Raw genomic sequence first — 23,935 nt, forward strand, 5'->3', positions numbered from 1 at the left:
ACGATTTTAGTTCTGCATCATATTTATGTTAAGCACCAGTTTCCCCACCTCAAATCTGATCTAACATGCTTGGCTTTCATCTAGGCAGAGAGGACGCCAGAATGGGCTGCACACATTGTCAAGGACTGCTGCCAAATGGATAAGTCTAGCACCTGATCCCGAGGTGTGGGTAGGGTGGCCATGGTGACTCAGTGCGTGGAAACGATAATCCTGGTGTTCAGAAAAAAGGTTCTCAAGCTCAGCTTGGATCATAACAATAGAGTAAACATTCTGTAGTAAATTGGTTAAGGTCAGATCTAACCATTTTCAAATTTTAAGAACTCAATCCTACCCTGCTGAATTTTGGGGACGAACCTTATTCCAAATCATGTTACATGATGTACTGCCTACTTATTGAAGTTGTGAACAGAAACAGTTAAAAAGAGATTTCTGGGTGGATCCAAGCAATAATCACTTGCCTCAGTTAATGCCTTAAGATAAATAAAGAGCGCATTTGCAACTAGGTTCAATTACCAACACTGCACTTGGGTTTCTGCCCTTTAAGAATGACTAAGCCTGAAATCAGTTTCATACAAACAGAGCCAAAGTTTATCCAATGAAGAAGGAGAAAGGTCAAGATGTGAAAGCAAAAAGCAAAACCAAAACAAAAGATGAGTTGGCACCATAACATCTGCCAGGCGGTGGTGTCCACTTGTACACTTCACTGCAATCCTGTTGCCAACCCCAGTGAAGCACCCAAGGGAGCAATCAAATATCTTAAGACTTGACTACATTTTTATAGTGGTAAAGTAATTCAGATGTACCTGATATTGTATCTCAGAATCTAAGATAGAACCTGTAGACAGTGATTGACCAGTTTGAAATTAAATATGGCAGATTAATCATGGGTACAGTATCCGGAACAGAGTCAAGGTTGCACATTGTGGGAGTGAGATACAAGAGTCCAGTTCTTTAGTGCTAGAGCCTGGCCCTGCTGAGATTTTCCTGCAGTACATCGGGAAATCACTTTTCTGAGCCTGGCACAGGTCAGACTCATTAGAGGATCAAAAACTGCTACTTACTTAAAGATTCTGTGGGCTGTGGATACAGAGGCAAGGGAGAAAGTTCATTTTAATTATCTTACATTAATTTAATTTTAATTAATTAATTTACTTCCTCAACGTTTCCTGATGTCAAAGGCTCAAACAGCATTCTGAGGTGAAACTTTCTGGGGCCCAGTCCAGTTCTATCATTGCTGGGATGTCGCAGCCCTGCAGCAACTTGTTTGTTGCTTAAATACTTGTCAGCAAATGGGAAGAGAGTGCCAGCTGCCTATTACTCTTCGGCTAAGTAGAGGGAGTACTGATATCAAAAGATTGACTGTGATGAGGAGACCGAAGACGTCATTTAAGGCAGCCAGGAAAACCACAGAAAGCAGCTTTCTCTGCGAGTAAAATTAAATCAGGGATTCTAGACCTGCATTGCAATATGCCAATAAAATGCTCTGCCTCTCCATGTCAGGGCAAACACTGCTGTCAAAATGTTGGAAGGCTTATACACAATTGGTTTGGTCACTTTCTTAAAAAAAGTGAACTACAGCCGACACCCTCTCAACAACTACCAGCCACAACCACTGTGGAGAGTTACACAGTGAAGTCTGAAAAGAAAAATAGAGTCCAATATGTAAAGATTTTGAAATGAATAGAGCAGCAGGGATAAAGAAAATAATTGATACTGACAGAAAAAAAAAATTATGTTACAAACTCTTACCATCTCACAAAGTTCACAATGCACCCAAAATCAAGTATGCAAATATAGCTTCAATTTGCTTCAGTGCAAAGGGTTGAAATTATTATCCATAATGTTATTGCAAATACATAGTATACTTATTATAAGTCTTTAACATATTAACCAATCATTTTACCAATACAAAGGACTGAATTAAATAGTAGAAAGTAAACATTAACATAAATCTGTTAAATATACAAAAAATTAATAATGGTAATTTCTATTGATTTTGAGATTTAAGAACATAAGGAGTGGAGAATATAGAAAATAATAAAATATGGTTCAGAGAAAGTTAACTTTATTAAAACTTTGACTGAATTGGACCAATTTAAATGGTCTGCAAAGATAACTTTAAGTGGATTTTCACCCAATAGATATAAGGTAGTATTTGTAAAGCTTAGCCTTTCTGGGCTAGGCATGACAAAAATAGCTTTAGCCAAACATGCAGGTGCAAATGCATAGGATCTGCTAATCTGACACCAGTCTGTAATACATCTTTGCTTTATGACTGCAGCATCTTTGTTCTCATTGAAGTTAAATATTTAATTCAGCTCTCTACAGGCTCAATTCCTCAGTAAGAAATGCTTTAGATTCTTTGTGAATGTGCACCATTACTGCTTGAACCAGCCGTACAATAGGAAACAAGATGATGATTGGAAAGGGGTGTGGGCAGAGAGAAGGAGAGGGCAGTGATACTGAATGGGCAATGCCACCTTCATGCAGACCATCACATGCAGACAGTGTAAACCATGTAGGAATGAAAGTAGATGACCCAACATCTACAGTTTTGCCTCATAGATATCACCAGCTAACACTGGTGCACAGCAAGAACTCACAATTCACAGCCTGCAAACTTTGCCACCTATTCAAGCACACCTGGCGCATCATCCAAACACATTGTGTGCAGCCAGAGACATGCCACTGCCTCTGTTTCAGGAGGGTCCGGTGGCCACACAAATACAATAAATAATTGCATACACAGTCACAAATGCAGCACCTGATAAAGTTCACCATCATTACGGCTGTTGCCAAGGTTGTGGAATGCAGCGGAACTGAAACCATAGAAGGTTACAGTATCCTACCACCTTCCTTCCTGCATCCCATTTTCCTCCCCAGTTAATACTCATAGCCACAAGCTCAGATACAGATACTCTAACTAATTGAAAGGCAAGGCAGGAATACTATAGTGACTTACTGGACACTGTTTTCTTATTTATTTTATTTAGTGATACAGCACAGAGTAGGTCCTTCCAGCCCTTTGAGCCATGCTGCCCCAGCAACCCAACAATCCCCAATTAACCCTAACGTACTTACAATGACAAATTAACCTACCCAGTACATCTTTGGACTGTGGGAGGAAACTGCAGCACCCAGGGAAAGGCCACACGTTCCATGGGAGGACATGCAGGGACGGCAATGGAATTGAACTTCGAACTGCAGAATGCCTGGAGCTGCAATAGCATCTCATGCACCGCTACACTACAGGTTGCCCGCAGTCAGGGGATCAAGGATTGTGCAGAAGCTTGCTCCCAAAAGAGAAAGGTCATCTTCAAGGTCTGATGCAGGTGATTAAACTGAGGGTAACTCAGCACACTTTGCAGTTTCTCGCTCCTGTGCCGCATTCGGAGGAGAATGCCAAAAACAGATATGTGTCTGAGGGAAGAATTATTTGTGCAAAATTTCTGAAGCAACTGAATGTTATCTGCTGTATCGTTCCCTGCAGATTATGGCAATTTCAGCATAAATTAGGAAACAGCAAACTCAACAACAGCCTATTGAAACCAATCACAAATCAACATTAATTGATGATACCCTTAAATAAAGCCAGTGAGGGTCCTTCTTCCAACTGAATATGTTCAGGTATGTTTGGTTACATGAAACGGTTAGGTGAAGCATTGAACTCCAAAATGAAGAGTCAAAAATCAAGGCAACATTGCACTTTCGCAGTATATTCTTCAGACTGCAGAGTAAGTCTGATGGGATTTGTATGCATTAATATTCTCATGATATGGTGCTCCGTGTACCTTTACGTGCTTGCACATTGGAAATCATTTGGAAAACAGACAGAAAAAAAACGTATCCCACCCTCTTTTCAAATTAAGAGCTTGTGAACAGCTTTACGTGAAGACATTCCACCCACTGCCGTCTCCCAATTGGTACTCCATTTGTTGAATATTCAATGCACTTTAAGAATGAAATTCAGATGAGGGAACAATGTCATGAAAAACTATTGTATTGTTTTATATTTTTAAAAGACAAAGATGGGATACATCATTTCAGACCTAGAATGTTTGCCCAATTAGTGCAATGACATATTTGTGTGGCGGGTTTTTCTGCAGAACAAGGAGCATAAAGCAAATATTTTTCAGAAATTAAGTATTCCTTTAATACTTATTCTATTCACCAAGGCAAGTCACAAAATTAAAGTAAAAGTTTTATGATGTTGGTCACCAAATCAGAACAAATTATTTTCCAAGACAGGAATGTGTTTTCAGGAGACAAAATATAAAGTAGATATATTACTTACCTATCTAGCACATAAGTGAGAGCTTTCTGTCGGGTTCCTGAGTAGACAGATGGGCTTGTTTCCCAAGCAATTAAATTGGAAGCATCGTGGAAAAGATGAATGTTCACCAAGTCAAAGGCACTGTCAAGAAAATAACCATCACATAAGGGAATCATCATGCAAGTGCTCTTACGATCATGATAGAATTTATAAAATTGTACTCTTCCAAATCAAACTGCCATAATCAGAGCTTTATAAAAACATTTTGTATTCTCAGATCATGCCCTCTGTGGATACTGGGATTAGTTAATGTGGTGAATAAAGTAAAACTGTGTCAATAATAATGCTCAGCTTCCTTGCTTGACAATATTCATATTTGCTTACTAAGCATGCTGTCATTTTAATGGGGAATTGCTTTTAAACAATACATTGTAAGTAAACTCTGATATCTATCACCTTCCAGATGGAACCTCGTTATACCTGTCAGCTCACACCTTATATATTGAACGTTATTGCCATCTAATCTACGAAAAGCAAATAATGTACCCCTATGTACATACTTTGGAGTGCAGCTTCACAAAGGAATAACATACTCATAAAAATGTGCCATTTCATACATTAGTTTATTAAGTGTCATTAAAAATCTGTAAAATTGAACTTCATTATTTTAAGTGTTCTATAGCCTGCATTCAGAAGTACTCTCAGATTTATGAGGAGAACCGAGGCTACAGTTTTACACAAAAATATAAAAATAAGAAAATAATTTTCTCCTGCTAAGTATTATTCATTAGCTGAGAATTTCCTTTAATTTTGCTTCCAGTGTGACCACAGCTATACATTACAGTAACTATATATCTGTGAAATATTAGTCAGGATACTAAATCTGGTGAAGAATGGTGCTGTTTAGATCTCCCAACCAATGGAAAGTGATCACTAATAATTCTATCTACAAATTACATTTCACCTTACACAAATTGATGTAATGCACTTTTTTTTGCAGCATTCAAATAAAGCAGAGCCTTAACTACATTTTCATACAAATGAAGTCACTGTAAAATAATCAGGCCATTAAATTAATTATTGGACTCCTTTTTGAGGTAAATGTGCATCAGGAAAGACGACTTGATACCCTAAACAGCACCTTTTGGAACATAATCATATGCAACAACCAGGGCCCAGCAGAGCTCTCGTGAGCTCAGGTTTGGTAGTTGCACCTTAGTCTGCAGTCATTTTGGTTGGAAGGCCTCATGTCTCTGACCTGCATGGAGTTAATCGATTTCAATTGAACTAATGGGATGGCATTATAAATGGCCTTGATTTTACTGCATTGGCAGCAGGGAGGATGAAAATGAAATGGTATTTCAGGACCTAGCGATCAACCAAAAGCCCCTGCTGGAATGTCAATGTGTGCATATATTAGGTGAGGATCAGACCAGAGCTCCATCATTAGGGTATAGCTGGACCTGTACAGCTACATATATCTCTATAGATCACTGTAGATCTGCAATTCAAGTAATTAGAGCGCTGCCCCTGCCCCATAGCATCTTCTGTCTATTCAGAACAGCATTCATCATGTTAAGGGTAACTTGTTTTGCCATTTCTGGCTGTCATTGGAGTCAAACATGTAAGGTGGGGACAGAGTTACGTGCAGGTTAGACCTGGGGGAAGGTCAAGGAGGTTCATTTCCTTAGAAGATGTTAGTGAAACAATTGGGTATTTGTAACAATTTTTTATTGGTGCCTTCCCACAGACTCCCCCCTTTTAAAATATTTTACAATGTTTGACGGTGTTTGAACTTTTGACTGTTAGTCTCAATGAATGTGCACCATTTGAGAGGAGATTTGTTAGAGGTATGCAAAATTATGAGGGATATAGATAGGGTAAATGCAAGCAGGCATTTTCCACCAAGGTTAGGTGAGACTACAACAAGAGGTCATGGCTTAAGGGTGATAGTCGAAATGTTTAAGGGGAACATGAGGCGAAACTTCTTCACCAGATGCTGGTGAGAGTGTGGAGTGAGCTGCCTGTGCAAGTGGTGGTTGTAATTTCGATCTCCATGTTTGAATAGGTACATGGATGGGATGGGTATGGAGGGCTATGGTCCAGGTACAGGTCAATGGGACTAGGCAGTTTAAATGGTTTGGTCTGGACTAGATGAGCCAAAGGGCCTGCTTCTTTGCTGTAGTTTTCTATGACTCTATGGACTACTCTTAAAAACTGCCATCAATTATTGACTTAATTGCTGTGTCAACTTTGATGGGAATTTGGCAGAGACCCTAGAGAAATGGGACTACAACATTCAGTTGTTTACATCATCTTCCAGTGAAGTTGCAACTGGGGGTTGTAACAAGCTCCTGGTAATTCAGGGCTACTACCTTCAGCAGGGGAGAAGAGAAAAAGAGGAGCCAAGCTCAAAACTAAGAAATGTCATACATCCCTTCACATGTGATATATAGAAAGCCTATTACCATTTGCATTGAAATGGCAACTTAAGGCCCAGTGAAATCTCCGCAAACATAGATCAATTAATATTATTTTTTTCAGAACATAGATTAAATATTAATTTATCTCCCAGAATTAAATAATAATTTCTCAAAGTATTCTTCTCAATTCAAGTTCATAAAAATCTGAAGTTTGACTGTGTTCAGTTGTCTATTGAATTGGGCGCTGCTCAAAACTGCTGAGATCACACAGCAGAGAAAGGGGCAACATTGACCACTGATCCCACTTCCAAGCTTCATCAAATTTGGCACAGAATTATGTGCACCGAGTGAGGGAAGTGTTAGATTTTTTAAACACCTGTGATATAAAATTGAAGAAAAGGCATTTAGCTTTGCTCTTCAGGAAGCAAAACACAAAGGTTTATAGAAGACGGCTGGAAAAACGTGAGAAAAAGATACACATTAACAAAAGCACCATTCTCTTCCATTTCTTTCATTATCTGTCAGTAGATGGTTGTTAAATACAGTATATGAACACTGGCAGAATTCTATACCAGTTATACTTAAAAACAGGATCAAAAGATTATGTGATATATTACAGCCAGAAAAATGCCAGACAAGATACAACAAAGAGAGAAAATAAAGGAGGCAAGGGAGTTACTTTGGTTCAAAGTGGTCTCTTCAGAGGTGAGTGAGAGAGGGAGAGAGACAAGAGAGTGAAAGAGAAAGAGTAAAAGGGAGAGAGGAGATAAAGAGGAAACATTAAAAACATAGAAATTAAAGGCCTGGTAACTTAACTAGAAGGGAAAATACTAGAATTTCTAATCAAGCACATAGTAACAGACCACCTGCAAAAACAAATTTCACAGAAGAAAGAAAAATGGAAAATCACAGAAATATCAATAGGTAAGATAGAAACTTGTTTGGAGAGGGAGATTTTCAAAGGCTGCAGTGTGGGTTAAAAGGTAAAATTTTGGTGTGGTTCTCCACTATTATGTTGAAAGAAAGATTCATGCATAAACTCCAAAAAGAAGAAACTTGGAAGGGTTCCTCATCGAAAAAATGGAGCAATTGAATTAAGGTAAATCAAAAGCTTAAATTACAGTGAAAATATCCTCAGAAACATGTAAAATTTGGCCAAGGCTGATGGATCAATCAGAAAATCAGTTTCAAGGACACCTGGGATACCAAATGACAGCGGAATGACTGACAAAGGTCAGGATGTCAAATCATGACTTGACCCCATCACACTCACTCCACCATTAAATATATCTCAAATAATTGCAAAACTAAAAAAAATAAATAAAAGCACAGGAACATACCAATCAGTGACACTCCATCGTGTTCTGATAAAGCCTTTTCTGGACCATTTACACTATTAATGGAAAAAGAAACAATGAGGATGTGAATTTTACATTGCACATGAAACAGAGCACAATTTTCACAGTGTGGAAACGGAATTTGAACATTATATAGAAGCTTTTTCTCTTTCCAAAAAGTCTGGAGCTATCAGAGATATTGTACACATCATTTATAACATGAGCAGAGTGGAAGACTATCAAATTGCAGCAGAAAATTACTGAGCCAGAAAAGAAAAGGCATTTGATTTATATCTGTGGCAATAATTTATCTTTGGTTATAAATCACTGTAATCACACGCAGTTCATTCCACTAGTTTCAAGGAAAGTAGCGGCTTGGCAAAGAAATTAATCACCCTACACCCGCTACACTCAGAGAAGATGCAACCGCAACATATCTCAACACAAACATTTACACAAAACTGACAAGAAAAGGGGAGACTCATTTTGTACTGTCAAAATATTGTGTATTATTTCAGAATTCTACCGGATTGGAGTTCAGCACAATCATGAAATCCACAGCACATTGGGTACCTGCCATATCCTGGAGCAGATAAAGGTCAACATTCAAAATATTTACATGCACCATTGCTTCATTTTAGAGTAGCACACAAATTGAAGATGTGAGTTTGTGATGTTTTTCCAATTGCAGCTAAGGCTGAGGAACAAATGACGGGCAGTTAGTGCCATCAATTGGATGCTGAAAGCATTTTCCCTCTCAATAAACTCATGCTCATAGGATTACATGAACTTCTTCATCAGCTTGTTAGCAAATTGTTCAACAGGTGCACTAAGTTTAGACATTATTTCTGTATTTCAGTGGTTCATTTGTATGAATGCAAAAGAAGAAGAATCAGTTTTATTATCACTGACAGATCTTGTGACATTTGATGTTTTGTGCAGCAGTACAGTGCACAATATAGAAAACACTATAAGATACAAAATAAATAAATAATGCAAATAATGAGGTAGAATAATAGTAGAGAAGTAAAAATTGCAGTAGCCTGAATGATCCACATAATCTACTAATCAGCTCATTAGAAAACGGCAATCCGTTTAATGTATGTTGGTGATCCTATGATCCATTATGTGGGTCACATTATTCTATCTTGTGATGGTTATAGGGACAGGGAGAATTGGAAGAACGTGTGCACATGTTTGAAGTGGCTGGGAAGATTAATAATGCAGTGATAAAAATATAGGGGATCCTGGCCTTTTTAAATTAAGGCAAAGTGTACAAAAAGTAGGTGAACATTCATAACACAGTAGTTTGGCTACATTTGGATTACTCTGTCCAACTCTGAACAGCGCACTACAGGAAAGGTGTGAAGACCTAAGGAAAGGTAACAAAGCATGACTCCTGAGGCCAGAATCCTTGATTTCATGGATAGAATTCCCCATTATAGAATGGATGGGGTTGATTGAACCGTGTGAGAGGGTATCTGATACAAGTATTTATAATCATGTAATGTTACAGACAGATAAACTGTTAAAATGTCAAGCACCTGTTGCAAAGAACCAAGGAACTGGATATGTTCTCAAAAAGGACAAGACAAAGAGTGTGATAGAAAGAAGGTGGGAGAGTGGAAAGACCCAAGCTGTTCTTGCACGAAGCCAGCACAGACAAAGATGATCTCCTTCCGTGTGATTCGGTGATCCTGCTGAGCTGTGGTGTTTAGCAATAACAAAGGCATTTAACAAATAGTTTAATAGTTTTTCAGCATCATCTTGTGAGATTGATAGTGCTGCAAAAAGAATTTTAACTTCATTGTTGCTTTCAAAACAAGACTGGCCAGCATTCTATGCAGAATATTGCCTAGCTGTTCAAGGTGAGTAAGGAACACCTTTGCACGATGAACACAAAATAAAGGTTAATAACATAAAAAATAGGATTGGTAGCATTCAATACATTTCAGAGCCGATTTCTACGTTCCCAGATGTACCAGAGGAGAACATTCCAACTGTTTGTGTCACCATTTGGTCTTGAGAGGCCACTGTAAAGGATCGGAAAAAGCTGCAGAAAGTTGTAAACTCAGCCAGCTTCATCATGGGCAGTAGCTTCCCCAGCATCAAGGACACCTTCAAAAGGTGATCTCTCTGAAAGGTGACGTCCATCATTAAGGAGCCCATCACCCAGGACATGCCCTCTTCTCATTGCTGCCATCAAGGAGGAGGTAGGTACAGGAGCTGAAGGAGCTGTTTCAGGAACAGCTTCTTTCCTCTACCAACCGATCTCCGACTGGCCAATGAACACAAACACTATCTCAGTATTTTCCCCCTCTTTTTGCACTGCTTAATATAATTGACATTTTTATATATACTTATAGTAATTTATAACTTTTATTATTATGTACCTTAGAGCAATGTATTGCTGTCACAAAACAACACATGACACATGCAACTGACATTAAACCCAATTCTGTTTCTGAACCCCTGTATCACTGTCTTCAATTTTAGTGCACAGCAATCCTCTAATCATTAATGATTTTAATGATCATGAACATTTCAGCATCTATAGTCTTATGCAGTAGAGAGCTCCAAATATTGATAACCTTGTGAATGGAGAAATAACTTGCCATCTCAGATCCAAGATATTGAGAGACCATGGCTCACAAGGCTAGATTCTCTTGCGGGGGAAACAGATTCAATGTTTACTCAAATAAGCTCTCTAAAAGTCATACATGTCTCACTGAGATCACCTATTATTCTTCAACAAAGAATGTGGACTATTCTTTGTGATTCTTACTCATTAGATGACCTTAAACAACAAGATATTTGTTTCACAAAGGTGTCTGTGATTTAGTTATTCTAAACTACAATTTCCCCTTTGTCTCTAATTTACTCTTTCATTCTATAAGCTTAACTTTGTTTATCTCTTTTTCAGATATTTACAAAAGCTGTTATAACCTGCTTTCATATTTTTACCAACTATTCCCTTTTATCCTCTTTATCGCCTTCTTTGCCGTTCCTTTGCAAACCTTGCCTTTCAGTCAAAAACTATTTTTAGCTTTTGAAGTTAGTCATTTTTCTAATGGAGTTTTGATTTCTCAAAGGAATATCTAAGGAGAATTATGAGTTATTTCTTTAAGTGTTTGCCATTGCTCATCAACCATTTTGTCCTTTAATCTAATTTCCCAATCCACTTCGGTCAACTTGCATCTCAAGTCTCCATAGCCATTTTATTCTTAATAAAAACCCTATTGTATTGTAATTATTCTTCACACGATTGTATCAAAATTGGTTGTCAACTGACTGCTCAGTATTTTGTTCCAGAAAACAGCATTTTGTGAAATCATCCTCCAAAGAAGTTCCGACAATTTGGTTTATGGAGACTCTATAAGATTAAAGTTTCCTTCAGTGCAACTGCATTATCATTGGCACAAGCTCCTCTAATAGCCTGATTTATGTGCTGTCTAACTCTATCTATATATACCACTATTTTCTGCTCCTTGTTCTCCTTTGCTCTGCACATACTGACTGGGCTAAGACCTTTTTTTATAACTGCTTTAACCTCATTTGTCACACTCAGTGTTGTTATAACTCTTCATCCATTTTGACTATATTTTTGAGAAACCCTGTTACTCTGGAAAATTTATTACTTCTTCTTGGGATTTTACTTTATTCCTAAACTTGGACAGTTTGAAAATACCACTTAGTAAGGGCTAATATACCAAAGTCCTTTTATATATATTTATATGATTATCCATCTATCATTAATGTGCATTTTAATATGGCACATTGAATGTTATCTTCTAGGATTTTTCTAGGATGTTGCCTCAGTTGTCTTGTAACAATTGATAATTTCACTTTACTGATGCAAGCTGCTTCATTTCAGTCAAGTTGTTATTCAGCACACTTGGAGATTTACCTTTCATTCTGTTTGTGGTCTTCTGCTGCTGCAGCCCATCCTCTTCAAAGTCTGACGTGATGCTCTTCTGCACTCCGCTGTTGTAATGGCTAGTTATTTGAGTTATTGCCACCTTCCTGTCAACTTGAAACAGTCTGGCCATTCTCCTTTGAACCCTCTCATTAAGATATTTTTATACCGCAGTATTTTATACCTCTGTAAGCCCTATAGAATGCTGTGTGTGAAAATCCCAGGATATTAGTGGTTTCTGAGTTTCCCAAACCACCCCATATGGCACCAACAATCATTCCACAACTAAAGTCACTAAGATCACATTTTTCCCCCAAACTAATGTTTGGTCTGGACAACGATCTTGACCGTGCCTGAACGTTTTCATGCATTGAGTTGCTGCTACATAATTGGCTGATTAGATATTTGTATTAATGAGCAGGTGTACCTAATAAAGTGGTCACTGAGGGCATTTGTGAAATGAAGCAAAGTCAAAGCCACCATTCCAGCTATTCCATGTATCAGCCAACTTGGTCAGTTGGAATCCATAAGATCCAGCAGCATCTTTCCTTAATTTTCTGATACCGGTGCTCCTTCAATTGAAACTTCCACTTCCAGCAGCAGTCTTTCATGCATGTATCTTAATCTCTAATCTCCCCCTCTACATTTTGCACAAGATCCAATAAGCAATCCTCAAAGGATGACGCAGACAGAAGGAAAGAAATCTAAGTTGATCTGATGTCAAATATGTCCATTTAATGCAAGGTAGTCACTAACAACCCAAGTACCTCAATGATCAACATAGCCAAATACTGCACACCATGAAGATTAATGCAATTGTACCAGCTCCCATTTGTATTCCTCCAGTCATACAGTAAAACATACCAAGCTATTCACCGGCTGTTGTCAAAATGAAGTTCAAGCCAAGGCACAGAAGATGATATTAGGACAGATAACTCAAAGCTTGGTTGCAGAGATAGTGATAAGGAAAGATGAAAATGAAGTGAAGATGCAGAGTTTCATGAAATCCAAACTTCAGAGCTGAAGTTGATGACAACAGAATGGTTAAATTTGAGATGAGAAGAAATGGCTTAGGGGCTGGGAAATTTAAATGCATTTAAATAAGTAAAAGACTGAATCAGTAATGGTGGCCATGAAACTAAGGCACTGGAGTAAAACAGCATCATTAGGAGAAGTACAGGAAATCTATCATTCTTAACCAGTCGGAATAACACGTGAATCTATATCCGTGTCAAAGTGTTTGATTCTCAGTTACCCTCTAAGATGTCCTAGCAAGCCAAAAGTAATTGGGGATGCAATAAGTGCTGGACTTCATGAATGAATAAAGGAAAATAGATTTACTTAAACCATTCATTGCTTACGATCATCACGTTCTGCCCAAAGATTATCGATTTTAAGAAGTGCCTGAATGGAATGAAAAGGGATGGATTCGATACCGTAAGTTTATTAGAGAACCATTGTTCTCACTTTTCTCATGTATGTACAGTGACCAGTGGCAAAGTAATTAATGGTTCACCATACATCTGCAACTGTATTGATTCCTCTTTAATTTATACGCATAGTCAAGATTTGTTACAAAAGAGAACTTGACTTTTATTTAAGTGAAGTAGAACAACCGCATTAAAAGAGACAAACATTTTTGTACACTGCTTTGTTTTTTTCTGTTTCACATGCAGAGATATATCCAAGATATCTTTGCAATTATGTAAATAAGTGAATCTACTCAGGTAATCTCATTGATCTCTGATATCGTTTTTGTTCATCTTATCTTTTTTTTTGCTTAAAGTGGTACCTTTACTTTTAATTGAAGCAAACTGACAACTTCTATAATAGCACATACTCCTTCCAGTGGACTGGCACCTAATGTTGTCTAACACATCTGAAGTCAGTGACTTGCGGCAACAGTAGCTATTGATGTTATTGTAGTTGCTTCAGCTACTGGAGAGCTGGAGTTGCTGGAGAACTATTTAGAACAATCGTCAATATCAGCTGGTTTCTTATGCTGGTGTATGAGACTTTTCAGAGTGGAGTGTCTGCAGTCGGATCATTGCTTGTTTGTTTATTTTATTTGTTGAGCAACAGGCCTTTCTGGCCCCTTGAGCTGTGTCACACAGCAGTACCCCAATTTAATCCTAGCCTAATTGCAGGACAATTTACAATGACCAATTGACCTTCTAACCAATGGGTCCTTAGTCTGTGGGAGGAAACCAGGGAAACATAAAAATATAGAAAACCTACAGCACAATACAGGCCCTTCGGCTCACAAAGTTGTGCCGAATATGTCCCTACCTCAGAAATTACTAGGCTTCCCTATAGCCCTTTATTTTTCTAAGCTCCATGTATCTATCCAAAAGTCTCTTAAAAGACCCTATCATATCCCCCTTCTTCGCCGTTGCCAGCAGCCCATTCCACACACTCACCACTCTCTGCATAAAAAACTTACCCCTGACATCTCCTCTCTACCTACTCCCCAGCACCTTAAATCTGTGTTCTCTTGTGGCAATCATTTCAGCCCTGGGAAAAGGCCTCTGACTATCCACACGATCAATGCCTCTCATCATCTTGTACACCTCAATCAGGTGTACAACCTCAATCTCATCCTCCTTTGCTCCAAGGAGAAAAGGCCGAGTTTACATAACCTATAAGGCCTTCTCATAAGGCATGCTTCCCAATCCAGGCAACATCCTTGTAAATCTCCTCTGCATTCTTCCTGTAGTGAGGCAACCAGAACTGAGAATCTGGAGGAAACCCACGCAGTCACAGAGAGAACATACATACAGGCGGCGGAGGGAATTGAGCCCGGGTCATTGGTGCTGTAAAGTGTTGTGCTAACCACTACACTACCGTGCCGCGCTACTACAGTCTATTAGTCTCTGTGCAATACTAGATTCTAATACTTTACCGCATGTGTTGCATCAGTCCAACAAATTTTAAAAATATATATTTACCATAACTCTTGTATTTTGTGAAAAGCTTAACCGCTCTGACAATATTCTCAGATGTAACTTATGATTGTGAGTACAAAGGTGATGATATCACATATCAAACACTCCATTTCATAGACAACACTGCAAATTCTCTGAATGTAAACTGCAGTCCATTATTAATAATCAGGTTTTCTGGTATTCTAAATCTAGCAAAGGCGATCTAAATTTCTTTCAAAGCATCTGCTCATAGTAATTGAAGAAATTCTAGTCACATCAACAAAGCAATTGTAATAATCACACCACAACGAGAATGGCCATATTACTCTCACAGATCAGCACTGACCTATGCCCAGCATGAAGCTACAAAGTGGTGATGAAATGATATTTTCTTACCTGGCATATGTCAGGGTGCCAAACACTACACTTTGAATAACTGTAATTACCAGCCATTTGAGTTAGTCTTGGATTCTACAAAACCACACTCAAAGCTAACATACTGAATGACAATGGTACTTTCCATCAGAGAACTGGGCCCATGAGCTACCTACTTCTGAATACCAGATTTCCTTGTACAGATAGTTCACCTCAGTAATCAGAGTGAAGACTTAGAGGCACTCAGACATCTCTGATGTGACCTTAGAGTATATTTGTTAACAACTCACAGCTATATCTGCCTCTGAGCTAGCTTATCTACCCCTATAAGATTCTGCTGTTTTGGACTTGAACTTCCAACTGAATGCATTTTACAGCGATTAGTATCATCTAGCTGATAAATCATTGATACAATTATGCTTGGAATCAATGTATATGCTAATATCATTTTACCACATTTGTTTGTACAATTTTAAAAGAGGAACAAGTTATTAGCACAGGAGCATTCCCTTAAGTGTTGCATGCAAAATTTAGTGGTGGAACAACAGTGTTTCCAACAGTCAGTGGCCTATTTCACTACTCGTCATTGCTTATCCATAGTTACACCGTTCAAATTTACCACGGGTAAACAAAAACATTGCAAGAGCTCCTTCTCACTTTGTTTGTATCTCATCTCCAACACCATCAATGCCCTTGATGCCTATGCTACAATTGTCCATTCTGCATCATTCTTGCTATCTAACAAGCTAGTTTATACTTTTAAGCACCAATTCTTGTAAGTCTTCCCAGAACCACTATGCATCTTTCTATTTTATATCTCTGAGCAGCCTTGCCAAATATGATCGATGAGGGTGAAACCTAGATATGGAGCAAATCCCAATCCCAACTAACACTGGATCTCTGCCACCTTTTACAGTGGGGACTGCTTTACAAAGTATCCAATAAGCATAACTTCTTTCCACCAGAGTTTCACTTTGCCTTCACTTAGCACTATTCCACATTCACTGCACGTTTACATTGCCTTTGGTTTGCTAATTCCAGCTCTGAACTCCATGACCACAAAGGCTCCAGCAATGACTTCGACTTGTTGAAGTCTTCAACCATTTTGTGCAATTTCTGTTGGAAAGCTTTTAATATACTATTGATTGCAAATAGTTCCAACAATACCTCTCAAATGGTACTTTCAAAGTAGTTAAGTATGAGAAATTGTAATCTAAACTCATTTGCCCAAAACCCATTTCAAACATCCTGAATCGTAAAGAATTTCAGCATCTTGTAGGCATGAGGCTGTCAGCTCTTTCAGAAGTTTTATTCAAATCTTTAGGATCTAGATGTGTGCGTAATGACCCAACTTTCTTCAACATTGCTATCACTGAATGAATCTTAGCGGTTATTGCAGTTGCAGAATGAGAATGATCTTGTCTCACAGTTTCATACTGTGTTTCTTTCAGCCTGTGTCTTAAAGCCACAAGCAGCTTGGGAGAGGCAAAATGTATTCGATCCCGTACAGTTTCATCAAACTTGATTCGGTACTAAGCTGTAAGTTGCCTACTTCCATCACCTAAGAATACTTCTGTAATAAGTACTCCTTATTTACTGAGTAATAATCTTTTAACACATATCTGGTGACCCCCCCCCCCCATCAGATGTTTTGATTAAGTAAATCATTATCATCATACTTGGCTTTCCATTCAAAGAGGTTTTAGAATCAAACTAATCACAAGCTGCCTGTCCAATTGACATTCATCTCACTACACTGATGTAACAGTGGTGTCTGCCCCAAACTGGAAGACCAACTTTACCATAGGTTACAATTGCAGATTTAAACAGCTCCACTCTAGCAAACTTAAAATTATTAGGTACTTCTACATGGACGTGAAGTAGAACTAAATTATGTTCTAATTTTGTATCTATTTGAAATGTCAAGCAATTGCCTGAATCGCATCTAAATGTAATATACTCATAAGCATTCATACTGTAAGCTTTGACCTCATTGATGGGAAAAAATTTCTAATTTTTAAACAAGCACTTTCTCCTTGTTCTGGCTACCCAATTCCATATAAATGATTATTTTCCACGCAGGTGTATTTGCCTTTAGGCACCTGCGAAAGTTAAATCGGGGTAAAGTTTTCTCGTGTAAAACTTAACTTCCCTCTCATAATTTTTCTTTGATCATAGAATTCCCTTCAATTCTAGTTGCAACCCATCACTGTTAGCCATAGAGATTTACTTAGTTTTAGGTACTGCACTTATCCTGGCGACCAACTAAAATATTCTTCTTGCTCCATGCCACTGGTTTTCTCTGAGGTCAAGTTAGTTTCTGAAAGCAATCTATCTTACACAGCTAAGTCTCCAAGTCCATACACAAGTCTGTCTTTGAGTACTTCTTCTATCAATACTGACGGCATCATGTGACAGTGAACAGTCTCTTCATCCCACTCAGTTTGTGTTGAAGTACTTATTTGATCAAATTACATTCCACATACATAAAATTTAAACTTTTTTGGGAAGTGAGGTGGGAGGGAGAGTCCAAAAGGTTCCTAAAGAGTCCTTTCTACTTTGTAAAGTTGTTCTCTTTAGGACCTGAAAAGCCTCACACTCGGAAGTCCTGCCTGTTGATTCAGCTAATTGCCCTCATGATGTCATGTGAACGATATTAATGCGATATTAAGACGTTACTGTGACACCAAACAATGAATTGTGAAATGTTCAGGATAGTTAACAGTGACACCAGTTTGCATATACTTGAAATTTTCCTCAGTTTGAACATATCTCCTTTATTTGGATGGAGAACAGCAGAGCTCACTGCAGAGACTGAATGCTTAGACCACTTTTGTGATTTCACCATCAACCTTCTCATGTCCAGAGATTCCAAAGTTGCTGCTTCTTTCACAGAGTTAAGGTGGCAGATGCCGACAGTTTTAGCTCTACTACAATTGCAAAATCCAGAACAATAACACACGTTCTGCATATGCTCTATATCTTAATGCATTTCAGTAGTTTTCACAAAGGTGCACTTTGTCCAAGACACAGGAGGTACTGCAGATGTTGGAAATCTAAAGCAACACACACTACGCTGAAGGAGCTCAGCAGGTCAGGAAGCATCTATAGGTGGGAGCAAACATTTCAGGCTAAAAAACCATCATCAGGACTGGCTTCATCTTGGTCCAAAATGTTGACAATTTTTCCAGAAATTCACCTCAAAATTGCATATTTCTTTTAGTCCACACCTGGTATTAATCTCTAGGAAATCTACTAACAGTATACATAAGTGAGAAATTGTCCAGGGATGTTAATCCTTTAGCCTTTCTTGATGAATCAAATGATAGCGGTTGCTAAAGATACGTTTTTAAATTCATACAGTTGTATATTAGTAAATGGATAACAATACACATAAATAACCAGATATTTTTTGATTAAGGTCTATCAATCTTTTGTAAGCACAGGATGATACACTGGCTTTAGACATTTCATATGCAATGTCACATTTAAAGCAGGGCTTAAGCTAAAGAAAGCTCTTACTGACCTTTTAAACAACCTGTGTAAACAGCATCAGCATAAATACATCAGGTATATGGGGTAAAACCTCTATAGAACATCAACAAGGAGACAAAGGTTACAGAAGGCTAATGTCAAAATGCACTGTGAGTAATAACTAATGCTTACAAGTTTGATTGATAATGTTCCATGCAATGTCTCAATTCATCTTTTCTATTGCTTTGCTGAGAGAAGTCATATCAAATTAAACAGCAACACAGCAGGATTGATTTCACTGAACAAAGTAAACAAGAGAAAGAGACAAAGGAGGAAGTGCCATCGACTCTGACAAGTGTTCATATCTATTATTAAACATAGGCGTGAATGTGAGGGAGATCAAGGAGGCATCTCAAGGGAATGTAATGATTTCAATACATAATAAAATTGCAAGGCTTAATTAACAGTGGGAACATCAAGTAGTACACACTGAAAAAAAGTTCTAAATTCATGTGAGGAGGAAGAACCATCACACCTAGTGCACCATTCACAGGCGTGGTAAACTAGGTAATTCAGCCAAGCTCAGCTAACAGCAAGATCCATCATGGGGAGACACAGGAAATACAACTTCAATTCAAACAGCCCTTACACCAAATTGAAGATGTCTCCCAGTTCAAAAAAAGATCTCTGGAATTCTGTCATACTAATGCAACAACATGGAGATTTCTGCCTACTAACTTCACTAGGCTTGAGACCATTCCAATTCCTATGGTTGGATCATATTTTCCATTTGAATTTATGACAAGGACACCTCTGTCACCATTTGTGACTGACCTCAGGAGTTGGCCATTGGCGATCCCAGCTGCAGTCCATGCGATGAAGGTACTCCAACAATGTTCACGTGTTGGGGAGTCTCAGGGTTCCCAATGACGAGGAAGTAACAGTCAGGATGAATGTAACTTGGAAATGGAACTTGTTACAGTGGTGCTTCCCTGCATTTCTCTTTGCCAGTGGCAGAGGTCATGGGTTTGGGAGGAGCTGTAGAAAAAGCCTTGTCAGACTGTTTGGGTGCATACTTTGGGTGATAAATACTGCAGTTATTGTCCAGTTATGTACCTCATTTAATCAATAGTTCCCATTTCTAGGAAAAGGTATGCTGACATTGGAGACGGTCCAGAGGAGTTTTATATGAGAAAGATCTCAGAAATAAAAGGGCTAATGTATGAGGATATTTCAGCCTATAATTCCTGAAGTTTAGAAGAATGAGGGAGGATATCATTGAAACCTACCTGAACATTGAAAGTGGATGTGGACAGAATGTTCCCTATGGTGGGGAGTCTGGGACCAGAGGGCACAGCCTCAGAATAAAAAGATGTTGCTTTCGAACGGAGACAAGGAGGAATTTCTTTAGCTACAGGGTGGTGAATCTGTAGAATTCATTGCTACAGATGACCGAGTCATTGGATATACTTAAAGCAGGGGTTAATAGGTTCTTTATTAGTAAGGGTATCAATGGTTATAGGAGGAAGGAAAACGGATCAGCCATGATTGAAATGCAGAGCAGATTTGATGGGCCAACTGGCCTAATTCTGTTCCTATGTCTTAAAGTCCTATTAAATTCCTGGTCATTGGTCACCCCTGGGAATGTAATCAGAGGAAATGTAATATTGATAATGTCATAAAATATGAAAGGAAGGTACCTGATTTTGTCTAGTTGAAAAGATCACCAGTGAACATTTACGTGTCACTATGTAACTGACAGTATATCAGCAGATGCCTGACTGTCGTCCGGATCATTCATTTGCCAAGGGAATGGCTTTAGAGCAACTATAAGCTAAACACTGCATAATGATTTACGAATTTTCATTAGACGGAACATAATTGAGGAATGAGCCGAAGACAATTGGGCCCTCAGTGATGTCCTGGGACTTAAATGTTAGGCCTGCAACAGCCAGAGTTATTAGGGAAGTAAGTCTGTCACCAGCCAGTAGAAGAGTTTCTTTTGTGATCTCATTGCCCATATATTATGAAGGCAACTCACTGCTACTCTTGATTGAACGTTACCTTGAATCAGGCTGAAGGACTTCATGCCTCCATTTGCATCATCATTTGGTCATCTGGATTGTGGAAGCCCACTCCACTTCTCCAAAAGAGGGAGCCAAAGGCCTAACCAAGTAAAGTAACACGATTTGAGTTTTTCGGAAATCAGTGGGCTGTGAAAGATGAACTCCCTGGGATCAGTCAGTACCCCAGGGTTAGGGTTTATAATTGTCTCCGAAAAATGATTCTATCAACATTGAACCTTGCAAGGATTTATATGGCAGAATTCCTTTGATAACTCTGAATGTCAGGTCTCAAACTGCTAAAGAAACATAACGGAGGGACCAGTGTGAGGGGTGGCTTCCTCCTCATAGTCTTGTTCCACGTAATGCAAATGATCAAGTTCTTTCCCACTGATCCAGACTGGTTGATCTACGACCTTCCAATTGACCATTTTTAGAACACCAACTTGCATCCAATCTTCCTCTACTGCAGAAGCTTGTAGGCAAATCTCCACCAGAAGGCAAATCTTTGAGCTCTTTATATCATAAAACAATTCTAGAAATAAAATTACTGAAATTACTGTTGCTAAATTAGTTGGATGCTCTCAACTATGAGGATCACCAATGTCATTCTGGGATATTTCAAGACATTTTAATTCAAGGATCGTTGATAATTGATTTGGGTAAAGGCACCAGAGCCTAACTGGTTTCCTTCTGTACTCTGTCACTCTACAATAATCAAAAGATCATTGAAATTATACCAGAAGTTAACCTTAAGTCATTCTAATGCTGCCGGGAATAAAACAGGAGTCATTTAGTATTCAGCAGACCAGACGAGAAAAATAAAAGCAAACAAATTGGGTAAGTATTTATCAAGTAGCAATGCTCAATTAGTGCTTATTTCTAAATCTGTTGATACATTAAATTAATAGCATTAGATATATCAGGTGATGTTCAACACATCTGCGCATGTAATTAATAGTACCCGATTCAAACAGCTGCACAAATTGATTTGATATGTCCCAAAACTAAAAATGTCACACAGAATGAAATCATGCCCTTGTCTAGCCAAAGTTCAGGGTTTAAACATATAAACATTATATTATGGTTTTATTGTCTAATCTGTAACTAAATGCCATTTAAAGAGCAACATTCTAGCACAGATTTAACATAGTATTTTCTGTTGCATAATTATCTTCCTTGTTCAGTTTAATGCAAGCCATATAATAGTGTATAGAGTTAGTAGTGACCCATCTCTATGCTAAAATACCAAGGCAGATTGTATGAATTAATAGACAATGATTCACATCTGATTGGCATGAGCACGAGGGAAGGCCAGCTGCCTAAATTAATGTCAAGCTAACTTATTTACCAAAACTGAACTCATCCAACCTCATTACTGTGATTACATTATGGCTTAAATGATAAATTTCATGTTTAAAATGTTCAAGATTTAAAAATAACCCCAAAGCATATTTTTATCAGTGTGCAAATTATCATGTGAATTATTTACTGCTATTTACTAACAAAGCACCTTTTAATCTTTCTCATATTTGTCATGTCATAGAGCACTCAACACAATTTTATGAATTGACTTGAAGGGGTGCTTTTAACTGGGAATGGATGGCAATAATTAGTCTTCCATTTTACTAGTTCCACTGGTAAGATAACATCACCACGCAATGTTAAATATGTCCTTTGTTTTCTCTTTTTTGCAAACTAATTTTAATTTAAATCACTCTGGGTAGAAGAGGATTTGTGCATTTGGTACTTCACCCCTTCCATTCTCAACCACACTCACACTGTGAAATACTCAGGGATTTTCACTTATGTTAAATTAATTAAATCAACAGTTTCTAAATCTTCTTTTCTGCCTTTCCCCCGTTCTCCATGGTTACTTGTACTGACTCAGACTCAGTTACCTGAGCTCATTCTTTGCTCTCTTGATTCCCTTCATAATTACAACATAGTTTAAAGTTCAAAGTACACAGAATACCACTCAGCCCATTTTGTCCATGCCAGTAAACAATGATTTCATCTCTTGATCATTCCATATCATGTCTAGCCTACATGCACCCTGATTATGTCAACAGTGCTCTTTCCCCACGTTTTTTACATTGTCTTTTAAACTACTGCTGTTCTGCCCTTTCTGAAATATAGCATTGCATACATCAGTCCTTTCCAACAAAATAGCAGTGATCTGTACTCCCATTTCTTCTAAAGTGCCTGAATTTGTTACCTTGTCTAATGTAACCTTTCCACTCTATATGTCTGCAACAATGACATTTTATCTTTCAGCGTTCTCTCCTGATCAGACAAAATTATTGCCCCTCTATCACTGTTACTCTATTATCCAGCCAGCCCTACTGCTCTGGCTCTACACATGGCTGGAAAAAAGCTCTGAGATATTCTGAGATCATAACATGCTAACAACAGAAAAAGATGGAAATGCTCAGTAGGCCAGAAAGCATCTGTGGAAAAATAAATATTTTATGCTTAATGTCAGTGACTGTTAATCAGAACTCTAAAACATAATTGTGTTTACTGCCATTTTCCAAAGAGGTGTCATCTTCATATGGCTCATCTCTGATATTTCCTTTTCCTTTCTGGATCTCTCCATGTCTATTTTAGCAAACAAGCCTATACCCTTCCATAGCTATCTTGACAATGCTATGGCCATTCTAAGAAAAATTCCCGCTCTGACAAAGCACATCGGACTTGAAACATTAACTCTTGTTTCTCTTCTCACAGATGCTGCCTGACTTGCTGAGAAGCTTCTGTTTTAATTTCAGATATCCAGCATCAGCAGCTTTTGTTTTTCATTAATAAAAATGCATTTCCTTTAACCCATCTCAACCAAAGTAACATAGCAATGACATTTCTTGGCTTCAGTTCAGTACCACCCTCAGAGTCTCCAAATTACATGTGCCTACACAAATCATCATTCACACCTAGTTCTAATAATTCACAAGGTATTTAAACCCCCCCCCCCATACACACAAACTGATGTCAACCAAATCTTATCTTCATCTTCTGAATTTTGCTTCATAAGGCACTGCAGTGCACTCCACAAAGGTGTGGTTTTAGTGTTTTGAGCATTTATCTATGGTTTACAGCACAGAATTTGGACACTTGATCCAGAAAATTTGTGTCTGCATTTAAACATCCTCT

At 38.2% G+C, this 23,935-nt stretch overlaps 1 protein-coding gene across 1 annotated transcript in view; it reads right to left on the reverse strand.

Annotated features, from left to right (window-relative positions):
- LOC132379570 (inositol polyphosphate-5-phosphatase A) overlaps positions 1-23,935 on the reverse strand; it is a 480,579-nt gene that overhangs the window by 128,500 nt on the left and 328,144 nt on the right. The window contains exons 7-8 of the mRNA XM_059947633.1: positions 8,037-8,089; positions 4,295-4,414 (exon numbers count right to left, since the gene is read on the reverse strand). Coding sequence (XP_059803616.1) covers positions 4,295-4,414; positions 8,037-8,089 — 173 coding nt within the window. The remainder of the gene's footprint in view (positions 1-4,294; positions 4,415-8,036; positions 8,090-23,935) is intronic.

This window comes from Hypanus sabinus, chromosome 22 (assembly GCF_030144855.1).
Source record: "Hypanus sabinus isolate sHypSab1 chromosome 22, sHypSab1.hap1, whole genome shotgun sequence".
NCBI classification, from domain to species: domain Eukaryota; kingdom Metazoa; phylum Chordata; class Chondrichthyes; order Myliobatiformes; family Dasyatidae; genus Hypanus; species Hypanus sabinus.